This window comes from Harpia harpyja, chromosome 9 (genome assembly GCF_026419915.1).
Source record: "Harpia harpyja isolate bHarHar1 chromosome 9, bHarHar1 primary haplotype, whole genome shotgun sequence".
Taxonomy (NCBI): Eukaryota; Metazoa; Chordata; class Aves; order Accipitriformes; family Accipitridae; genus Harpia; species Harpia harpyja.
The window spans coordinates 30,590,526-30,602,569 of NC_068948.1; the positions used below are offsets into that span (position 1 = coordinate 30,590,526).

Genomic DNA, 12,044 nt, shown 5'->3' on the forward strand with positions numbered 1-12,044 from the left:
CTGTTTTTCTTTGTTATTTTGTATTGCCTGAAGTTGACAATTGGGGAATGTGGCTCTCTGCCAATGATGACTGTTCTGTTGCTAAAATAAATTGTGTGCCCCACTAATTTGTGTGAGTATACCCAGTTCCAGAGTCATCCTTCTCTTCCCATTTATGAATAGTTTGCAGCCTGTGGGTGACTGGATATAGAGGTTTGTGAGCAGATGTACCAGTGCAAGTTCTTTGGTTTGAAGAGAATTTATACACTCTTCCATTGTCTGTGCACGCACGTCCTTCTGTGTGATCTACGTGTCCAACTTTGGATATACAGGCATCATCTTCACATTCACACCTGCCACCTATTCAGAAAAACTCCCTTACCTGGTGACTATGCTTTGTGTTGTAGAATCAAATAGTATGGCCCAGGAGGAAAAACTCCTGAATGTGTGGAGTGCAGCATACTAAAATAGACTACAACTAGTCTTATACCTGAAGAAGGCAGTATGTCTTCTGGAAGACATCCTTCATAGGGAATGATATGTTTTATAAGGCTCTTTTGTGTTACTTCTGTACGCCCCAAGAAGTCAATAGATAAACAATTTACTTTTTTAAGAATCTGATTCTGAAATAATAATTTGTTCTGCAGTAACACTGGTGGCTTTAATTTTTGCTGTACAGTTTCTAATATTTTGATTTATTACTTTTTTTTTTTTTTTTTCCTTTTTTGAGTAGCATTTCTTAACACTAACATATAATTCCCCCCCCCCTCCCCCCCCCCGCCAGATTTCTTTCTTTGGATCAAAATCTTTTGGAAGAAGAAGTCCTGACAGTCCCATGTTGAGCAAAGCTGAATTTGTTGAAAAAGTTCGCCAGAGCAACCAGGCTTGCCATGATGGCGATTTTCATACAGCAATCGTGTTGTACAATGAGGCTTTGGGAGTTGATCCTCAGAACTGCATTCTCTACAGTAATCGTTCAGCAGCCTACATGAAAATCCAACAGTATGACAAGGCCCTGGATGATGCAATCAAAGCACGACTTCTAAATCCCAAATGGCCAAAGGTAAGAAAGTATATTTGTCGTCTGGGGAAAGAGTAACTCCTTTGGGATTATTATTCACATATGTAACACCTAATGTAAACAAGTGCATATATTTCTGTACTAAAGTCTGTTTTTGCTAAAAGCTCCAGATAATAATATCTTTTGTGTTTTAAAAGTTTTTTTACTTCAATTTCCTGTTGGGTATTAAACTGTTTTCTGTGTAAACATACTTTTCCCCAATGGGGATATGGTACTATTTTACTATTTTAAACCAGCATGGTTTCTGGGTTGTGAAGACCAGACATCTCTTTTAATGTTAAACTTAGTCAGCATTCAGTAACATCCAGGAACATTTTCTTGCAGAACTTCTTGAGAGGTAGCATGGAGAGTCTTACTAGTAATGGAGTAATAAGGCCTTTCAAAATAGTGCTCAAAGAGTATTTATCTGTAGTATATTTTGGATAAACATTTGAAGAAATGTGTATCTTAGCATTCTTGGTAAGATCTGACTATGCAAGGAAACATTTTGTAAAGAGTAAATGGTGTTGGTTGCCTGTTCCTTCTGGGGTTGCTTCCCACTAGCTGCAATTGATTGCTTCAGTAACTGACTCACCCTTGGCTAGCCCAGGGCCAGCCCTTTACATGCTAATCAAGTTTAATAGCATCTGCTCCAGATTCCATTTCTCCGAATCCCTCATACAGTCTTACTAGCTACTTTAGCTAAAGATGGAATTTAAGAGCAGATTCATCACCCAGGTTCCTGTCCATAGAAATTACGGCAGGTCAGCTGGACTCCGAAGTTAAGTTTGAAGTTAAGTTTCCTTTTATTTCAAAGCAGATCACTATAAGTCTTGTGTTGCGTTTTTCAGTTGTTTATTGGCTTTTAGAAAAGCCTTATCATATGCTTGTTTAAGACTTTAATTACTTTACCCATACTCTAAGCACAAATCCAAAGTCTGCTCGTTATCAGCTCCATGTGTTGCGATTGTGCTGTATACCTTTAAATCAACATTGCCTGCTCTCCCTTTCCTCATCGGTCATTCCCTGTATCTTGTCTGGATATTTAGTAGTCCGTTAACTAAAAACATGAGTATTAGTCTAGTGGCCAACTGCTTAGCAGTTACATTTCCAAACTCCCCATCATTTCATTTGCTGTGCTGCAGTAAGTAGACACACTGTTTTTTTCATGCCTGCGTAGTATATTTCCAGATGGAAAGTGGAAGCTGTTGTATAAAAAAAAATTTATAAAATAGTGTTCTTTCCACTCAGAACACAGGATGTTTGTCCTAGATACATGTATATGGTTTGAGGATTCAGTGCTGTGAAAGCTTCTGCTGTTTCTGCAGCTCCTGAGACATCACCTTGCTAACTGAGGTATGTGTCTGCTCATTCCACCTCAGAAGGAATGACAGGGATTGCAAGATCTGAGTAAGTTTGAAGGCAGAAGACTGGTGATATCTTTCCATCAGTACAATCTATGTGCACAATGTCACTTTCGTCTCAGCCTTCAATCTTGTGCGAGGTGTGACAGCTTGTCTACCAGACTGCTGGGCATGTCTTCCTTTGGTAATTCTCTCATTCTCTCACCAGGAGAGAGAGAGCATCTTGCAGGTATTTTAATTTGACGCATCTTTCTGAAGGAAAAGAGCCTGACTTTTCTTCCCCGCCCCCAAGTCAAAATTTGGTGTCTTAACTCTGGAATTTCTGGAGTCAAGAAACTGCAATTTTACACAAACTTTCTCACTTCAAGTTTTTCTCTTTAGTGAGACCAGAAAACTGCTTTAGAAAAATGTTATTGAAAGTGTTTTCTAAAGCTCTACCCACTCATAATCACAAAAGGAAGACCATGGGTCAGGGGAGATCCTTCCCTTTTGTTGATGCTATTTTTTGGAATTGCCATCTTGAATTGCAGCATTTAAATTATTGTTCTATTTTCACATTTTATTTTCACACTTAATTTTGGTACTTTCTTTTTCTTTTAACTTTTGTACTGCTGTTTAATCTTTCTTAAAGAGCTTTAATGTGTTCTCCCTCTTATTTTTTACTAAGCCTGTCTGCAATTTACTGTTTGTATCAGTCCACATTAGAAAGAAACTCCTGCTTTGGCAGGAAGATGATTTATAAGCTTGTAAGCTTTTGTTTGCTTTTTGGTTTTTTGGGTTTTTTTTTTGTCATTAACTTCTGTCTTGTATTACCAAATGTCATAAAAGATTTTGCATAGATTTGTGTGAAAGACTGTGTTTAAAAAAAGAAAATTGCATGCATTATTGTCATTAAACTCTTGATTTCCAGGTCAGTTGTCTGAATGCAGGGAGTTAAAGAGTATAAAAGCAAGGGTGCTTAGTTTTGTATCCTGTTTCTAAGAAGTCTGGCAGTGATTTACTATAGAGCTCACTTAGATGAAAAGTTATGAAAAGACTTCATAAAAGAATACTTTTAAAATGCCAGTCACAGATAGAAGTATAACAAGACCTTTGAAATGAATCATTGGAACAGATTTGTGGATCAAAATAGAAAATAAGATGGAATAGAAGATTTACTCGCCAAAAGGCTAGCTGTGTTAAATGAAGGCATTATTATCAGTCTGTTAAATACAGAAATAATAGACTATGTATTGATGCAGTACTAAGTGGAATAGTTTAAAAAAAACAACAACAAAAAACATTTTTAGTAATGGAAAAAATGAGACTTTTTTCAGGTAGACTATATTATTGAGTTAAAAACATGAAAGAACTCTGTTTTGATTCTAGTTCTGCTATTAAATGTCCACCTGACCTTGAGCAAACTTTGTTTATTCTTTTTCTACAAAAAGGTGAGGAGTCACTTTTACAGAAGATTTTGAGCCTTATTGGTGGAAAAAGTAGTGGAAGACCTACATGTTGTTATGATGACATAGCATCTGTTCTTGCTTTATTGGATAAATCAATGTGTAAAGGATATCTTGCTCTGTGATATGAAATGTTTATATACTTAGAAAGTTACTATCAGTTATAAATAGAAGAGTCAAAGTAGCTTTTGCAGGCTTTCTGTCCTGTATAAAGCTCATCCTCAGTCCCTGTTTGTATTTTTCCTTTTATCTTTTCACAGTGGTATCTTTAGTTTGTCAGATTTTCAGTGTCTCACACACTCTCCTCTTTTCTCCCAAACTACCAGAATCCCATTTGGAACCCTATCTTCTGGTTTTTAATTTTAATGACAGAGTGTCTTTTTGTTATTCTAGATTCGTTCCTACAATATATACTTTTTAAAATAAGTGAGTACCAGTAAAAAAAAGAAGTTTTGTTTTTCTTCAGCTGTATGTGGTACATCAGTGGGCATTATGCTTTTATAAAAAAAATATTCTAATTGACATGAGAAACAAAGCCAAAATTGACCTCCTTTAGAACATTCCTATTTATACATTCTTGAATGGCACCCTAATAAGAGAATACGTAGATGAATCAGAGCTGCTGTCTTGCAGCAGAAGTACTGTATGTCTACAGTTGATATTCAAGAAAAACATGCTTCTCTCCCTACCCTGGCACCATCACTAAAAAAAAAAATAAATCTGAATTTTGGACATTTTCTGAACAAATTCCAAATGTTAAAGCATATTTTTCTGGCATCTATTTGACCTGAAGTGAAAATCATTATTTATAATAACTGCTGTTATTATAAACTTGTGCTGTAAAATAGTATAGACTTGGGTCACGATCCATGCTGGTCCTGAGGCCATTTGTTAGATGACTTGTGTATTGATTCCACTGCTTCTTCCTGCTTTTCCAGTCCAAAGTTGGCTGATTGTATTTGTTTAGCGTTTTCCGTAGCCGTCAGCCAATAAATGTCCCACAGGTCCACTGCCAGCTGAACTTGAAACTTGGTGCGTCCCTCATGACAGAGCCGTGAAATGGATTTGCCTCTTGCCGCCTGACCATTGGAAGGCGAGCATTTCCACACTGCAGCACCAGCCAGTTCCCTTCAGTCTTGGAGCCCCCAGTTCATGGCTTTGAAGCCAAGCTCTTAGCAGAATTGAGGAATAAATCATGTGCACACAAGTATTTAGAATTGTTGGGTTTAAGGCTAATAAGTTTTGCAAGGGTTATATAATCACGTACATGATAGAAGCAGCTAGTTTAACTTTCAGAGATTGTAATGAGGTTTCCTGTGAATCATCAGATCATCCCACATCATTTTATGGTAGCAGCTGAGTCTCAGTCATGTCCTCTGACAGTAGGTGTATTTCAAGTCTGATCTGCAACGAGAGCTGTTCTTGTATTGTCATGGTTCTTTTAAGCTTTTGCATGTAGGAACAGTTTGTGATTTCACTTGGGCCAGAGGTACAGTAATGGCATAAACATGAAATCCCTTCAAGGCCTTTCATTAGCTGGATTGAAGGTTAATAAGGTGTTGAACAGGAAATGATTTGTAGAGTTCAGAATTTGACTGCGCTGTCTGCCCTCCTTTACACAGTTATGATAGAAGTCTCATAAAAATGGCTTGGCAGGGAGTGCATCTTGGCTTTTGAAAAGGAGCCATCATGCTACTACAGTAATTGAGATAATGAAACCCCACAGCTGAATGGATTATTTTTTTATCCTCTGTGTGTTGATTCCATCTGGAATTGTGATTTTCACACTCTTTTACATAGTACTTCCCTTTTGCTTTGAATTGTTGTTTCCACAGAAATCATCTGCGATGACTTAGGTTTTAGAAGAAAATGAAAAATTTTGTCAAGCTTTGTCATTAATTTGGCTGCTCCACAATGAGGGTGACTGTTGGCTTAAGACATCTGTATCTACAAATTGAGGCCAGTTGCTGCCACTACATCTTCATTCTGTCTCATGAATTTGTGTTAGTTTGGTAAGGACTAGTTGCTTTAGCTGCTGAATCTCACTGTGCAAGTCTCATCCCAGGAGGAGTTCTCCATTAAATGTTCCTTTTAAAGCCTTCAGCCCTCTCCGTCTTGTTTCCTCCATTGTGGATTTGTTAATGTCTCTTCACATGCCCTTTCTTGATCTTGGTGAGTGTCCATTTTTTCCCAGTTTCCCTGATTCTCCAAGTAACTTATTGAATAAATCAGCTTTTTTGTCTTAGACACCTAAATAATATTTTCTTTCTTTCATATATCCACGATGAGCAAGGATGTACTGGGAGCTGAAGTTAGGGAAAGTATCTGTCTTAAGGTAGAATTGGAACTGAAACTTATTTTTAGGATTTTTTGGTATGGTTTTTATCCTGAATGTCATTAGAAAGTTTACCTTTTATTCCTGAAAATGCCATGATACTTTTCAGCAGGTTGTTTTGTAAGAGGACAACATCATTGTACAGCTATGCTGATGAGAACCACTTCAGTGATAAAAAGCTAGGTGAACAGGCTTAAAATTCCTATTGGTGACAGAACAGAGTTTACTGCTAGAATAAATTCTATCTCCACACTTGCAATTATTTAACGGTGTAACTAAATTGACATTTCAATTAAAATATTAGCTAGGATGAATGGAACTGAAATACTGAAGTCTGTTGGTGATACTTTCCTGTTTAAAAATAATTCATGTTAATTCTGTTTCCATAAAATATCAGCAAGGGCAAAGAAAGGGATCAGTATCTAGAAAGCTCATTTGAATGTCCACTTAAAAGTGCAAGCCTATTAACTTTGAAAACCACACCTATTAGCTAAGCTCTACTAATTTTTGGAGCTGTTAACAGAGAGAGAGTAAAATTCTTTCTGCTTTCAGCATACGAACTATAGCAACTGTCCTAGTGTGATTAACAATAAATCAGTGCATAAGATAAATGCTAATTACTTGTAATTCTTTTACCAGTATGAGATGGCTATTTGTCTGCTTGTAGGGGATAATGAATTCTGCATGTCTCTCGACTGAACTGTATGTTACTTTTTTTTTTTTTTTTTTTTTGGCATTTCCATGGAACAGTGACAGAAAACAGCAATGCAGCAGAGGGATTTTGGTGCTTACAGTAGCTGGAGCTCTTGGGTTACTCTTCTTCCTTTATGGAGAAAGCACAGAGGAGCATTTGTTTCTTTTTCATTTAGTTGAAGGACACAAATATAAGTGAGTTTTCTGACTGAACTGGAAAACACCTTCTGCTCAGATGAGGCAGAGGCGACGTTAGACACCATCCTGGCTACCAGCTATTTTTTTTGTCCCTCTTCCCGTTTTACTGACAGATAAATAGGGTAGTTACCCACCCCCCTGATTACTTTGTGAAACGCAAGTCCTCCGTTGGGTGGTAACAATGGGAATGCTTGGTAGTGTTAGTGTCTTCCTCAACTGTTTCTGATTATTGGAGCCATGCTTATCGAAAAGAAATGCTTTGGAAATCACAGCAGAGGTGGGAAATCCTGGAAGGGAGGCAGCTTGAGTGGTATGTTTTCCTAATTTTCAACATTTACGTTTTCTAAAACATGTATTTGTATTTTTATTACACAATTAATTCTAATTTTAGCTAGAACAAGGAAAGGTGTACTTTGGGGACTAATTAAGTAGCCTGATATGTTTTGAACACAGAAATTTTGGGTTGGATTGGATATCTGATATCAGAAAATATGCAGTGGTGTTTATAAACTTATTACAGGTCTAGATGGTTGTTTGTTAGTCAAGCTCGGTTTGCAGACCTATCCCTACATAATACATGGATTATTTTTTTTGTGTGTGTGTGTGCAACTTGTCAGTGTGAGACAACAGGAGGGTACTGTCTAAAGTTGAACACTATGTTGCATATTTCAATATCAAAGCTGCTTTATAGTTTTTTTTAATAATGATTTGATTTTTATTGATAGACCATAACTGGGAAAATTGAAACTTATGCATACAAAATCTAAGCAATTTTATTAATTAGCCAGAAAAGGGAGCTTAACAGGTATAGCTAGTATTTTGTTTGAAAAGCCTGCGTTTTAAATACAGAACCCAGTTTCCTTTTACTTAGGAAGTTGAAAAATTAATTTGAATCCAAGTTTTCTGAGATTTAGGCTACTAGATGTAAATTTCTTTTTTTCTTTTCCTCCTTTATCTTGGGTATGCAATTTGTTAATTCTTACATTCTTTTTCTTCTTTTTTTTTTTTATCATGTGCATTTACAGTGCTAATGGGGAATATCACAATCTTACATGTGTTTGAAATAAATGTATTTTCACTCTCTAACCAGGCCAATGCATTAAGCTGATCCTTTCTTCAGAGGATGGCAAACAAAACCAAAAAGTATTGTGAAATAAAGCTGTGAAATGAGACAGTGTAGAAAGTAAGAAAGTTGTTCTTGCTTTCATGCTTTCAAAGACAATTGTCTATCACTTTGCATTTTCATACAGCTTAAATTTTCATACATCTTACATTAATTTTCATACAGCTTATATTTCCAGTTAGGGCTTTGAGTTAATTTAAGTTCTGATCCCCCATCCTCCTCCGTCCAGCCCAGTTCTCTCAAGATACTTGTTTTAATTTTTTTTTTTTTTTTTTTTTTTGCTTCTTTTGAATCCTGCAAATCTGAGCCATGTTCCTTTAAAGTAACATAACTTTGTTTCCCTTCTTTCTGCACTGGGGCACACTAGTGTACTGTATCCCCAAATGAGCTCCTCTTAGAGGTGTGTGCTCCCACTGCAGTTACTGTCTTGTGAACTTAATTTAAAAAAAAAAAAGGCTGAATTATGAAAATCCGTGGCTGAAAGTCATCCTCTTAACATGGCTCCCCTCTCCACCCCAATATCTGTCTTTAAAGCATTAATTCATGTTGAGTAATAAGCAAGTGTATTTATACAAATACATCTGCTTATCTACAGTAACTTTAAATCAAACATGAACAATGAGAAAATGATTGAAGTAAGAAATGTTCTGATCTGTTGCACATCAGAATAACTTATTGTGGGTGTTGTGTGACTGTAGCGTGTTTATTACAACAGCATATAAAACTGTAGTGTTTGTGTGAGAGGGTTGGCTTCTATGTCCTGCTATTTAAAAAATATTTTGTGTACATATTACTGAGAAATACAAAGATAACAGTATTTCAGGAATTAAATTGCGTTTTGGGAATACCCTAAAGGCAAATCACATCGGCTCATTTTTTTCTTTGATTTCCCACCAAACAGTTTTCTTTGTTTTGCCATTGATCAGGCTCTAGAAAATTTTTATTCAGTTTCTCTTCACAGCTGTGCAGCCTGAGCATCTTAGGCATGGTAAGTGAAAATGTAGGGATATATATTCTGTGACTCTGACACCTGAACAGTCTCTTCTTGGTTCTTGCTGATTTTGAAATACAGGTTTTTTTAACCCTCACATTATAGAAAAAATACACTGTGGCTTAAATGGTTTAAATTTGAGCCAAATTCTGTGCTAAAATACAGATTTCACTAACAGTTGCAGATATATACTAATCGGGCCTCAAGTACAGATAGACACTGGTCTTAGTGCTATGGTAGCTAACACAAAGGTGCAAAAGGCCTGCTGCTAGTAAGAAAACAAAAATACTTACGTAAGGTGTGTTTTTTCACTAATCCCAAATAAAACCATTTCACTGCACGTTGTAGGGTTAGCTTTGGAGAGTCTCTGAAGACTTGCAGCATACTTACAGTTTGCCCTGTGCCTAACCAGACTTTTGTTGGATTTTGACTACTTGTTACTAATGGATGCTATAGACAAACAAGTATGTTGAAAAGTACCACATGATAATTTTTGTATTTTTGGGATGATTTTCTATAGCTTCTGCAAGATGCTTATTTAAAACTGTTTATACTTACATGCCAAATTGTTCCAAGTGTATTGCAAGTATAAATGGAAGTATTTTGCTTTCTTGAACCTGGGTAGCCTTTCTTGATCTGGGTATCCCTAGATTTAGCTGTGGGGACTTCCTTTCAAACATCGCAAAAACATTAATTTCATAATCTAACTACAAATCTTTAGTTGCCGTCAATGTTTTTATCACTGATTTTTATTATTTTAAATAGATGGGCTGGAAAAACTGGGCAAATTGTGTAGGAAGAACTGTGAGTTGCTCCAGGAAAAGAAATGCAGAGTGAATAAAGGAGGGTAGACAGCAATAGGAGTCAAAAATGGCGTCTGTTCTGCATATGCCAAGGTTCTACTTTCTCAGCAAGACCAGCTAAAACCTAAAGAATAACTGAAAGTATATTCATATACCCTCTCTTTCTCATTAATTCTGGTGGTGATAGCTCTTTTTTCTTACAGAAGGAAGACCCGCTCTGTGGTGGCAGTTTTCCAGAGCCTCTGGGGCAGTATTTTCCCTTGTCCTCATGCTGCTGCTCTCACTATCTTGCTCCTGAAACCCTTGACGCACACACATGTTCATATGCTGCTTGATTCTCTCTCTTTCTCTCTTTACTCTTTCATTTTCCCCTAAAATTCTCAGCCTTCTTTGTGTCACGCAGTCACTTATTGGCCAATTGATTGTTAGAGAATTAGCTAACGTTTTGCAGATATCTCCCTTTCGGCTTTTGTGCAACTGGTGTAGGAACATCCACCTGCAGTTTTCATATTTGTTGTCAAACTAAACTGAAGTTGGTGGGGAACTTGGCAAAATATGGCGTGCAGATCTTGGCCTTTGATAACCTTTTGTGGTAGTGAAATTGTCAGAAACATAGCAGCCTGAGCGTGCCTCTAAAAATATATGAAGCATGGCTTGAGTGATCCAGCATGCCTCTTTGAAAGTACCACGCTGTTTAAAACGGTGCTGTTTTGAATCTTCTATAAATGCTGAAGAAACATGGGGCATGTGCGAAGGTAACGCTTAAAATATTTTTTTCCAAAATATTCAAAGAAAAGCTTGAAGACAAATTTTTTTCTGATATTCAAAGTGGCTGTGCTGGTTTGGGCTGGGATAGAGTTAATTTTCTTCCCAGTAGCTGGTATGGGGCTATGTTTTGGATTTGTGCTGAAAACAGTGTTGATAACACAGGGATGTGTTAGTTATTGCTGAGCTGTGCTTACACAGAGTCAAGGGCTGTTCTGCTTCTCACCCCACCCCACCAGCGAGGAGGCTGCAGGGCACAAGAAGTTGGGAGGGGATGCAGCTGGGACAGCTGACCCCAGCTGACCCAAGGGATATCCCATACCATATGACGTCATGCTCAGCATATAAAGCTGGGGGAAGGAGAAGGAAAGAGGGAGCGTTCGGAGTGATGGTGTTTTATCTTCCCAAGTCACTGTTATGTGTGATGGAGCCCTGCTTTGCTGGAGATGGCTGAATACCTGCCTGCCGATGGGAAGTGCTGAATGAATTCCTAGGTTTGCTTTGCTTGTGTGCGCGGCTTTTGCTTTACCTATGAAACTGTCTTTATCTCAATGCATGAGTTTTCTCACTTTTACCCTTCTGATTCTCTCCCCCATCCCACTGTGAGGGAGGTGAGTGAGTGGCTGCGTGGTGCTTCGTTGCCAGCTGGGGTTAAACCATGACAGTGGCAATATTCTGTATGGTAAAAAGACCCATTATCATCAAAGATTTGTGTTCTGGCCTTCAAATGGACATAAAGTTTTGGAAATCCTCTTCTTCAGTTCAGTTACACTCCAAATGTGTGGGTCTGCACCTGTCAAAAATTCTCCAGATCCAACAGTTGCTTGGGTATATTTGTTATATTTTATTGACTGGGCTTGACTGCGTCAGTCCAAGTACACAAGTGTACATACTCAACCTGTGTCCTGTGTTCGTTGTTTTTGCTCTGCTAGACCCAGATACATAAAATAGTGTTTATCATGTCTGTGGTCTCTGTTTAAATGAAAGATGCAGTCCTGTACAGTACGTTTTGCTGTACTTCTCAGATATTTTTACTTGAATCTGTATAATATAAAATAGATAGATAGATTAAATACTACAGTTTTTGTTTGGTAGAGCAACATTTTGGTGTTTATGTCTTCATATTTAAAAAAAAAAAAAGGAAAAAGGAATTTTTCATTACCCCCCCCCCCCCCCAAATCTTCCTTTCCCTAGCTGCTGTTTCTAATAACCCCTGTGGGAGGCTGGTTCCAATCTTCACATTCTCTGAGAATTTATGGAGCATTTTCTGAGTTCACAGTTTCTTTGG

At 37.4% G+C, this 12,044-nt stretch overlaps 1 protein-coding gene across 3 annotated transcripts in view; it reads left to right on the forward strand.

Moving 5' to 3' along the window:
- The window catches only part of TTC28 (tetratricopeptide repeat domain 28), a 200,945-nt gene that overhangs the window by 12,946 nt on the left and 175,955 nt on the right, over window positions 1–12,044 (forward strand). For 2 of the 3 annotated variants that reach the window (XM_052796819.1, XM_052796820.1), the window contains exon 2: window positions 764–1,042. The exons of the other annotated variant lie outside the window; for it this stretch is intronic. In XM_052796819.1, the coding sequence (XP_052652779.1) occupies window positions 764–1,042 (279 nt within the window). The remainder of the gene's footprint in view (window positions 1–763; window positions 1,043–12,044) is intronic. 3 annotated transcript variants of the gene reach the window in all.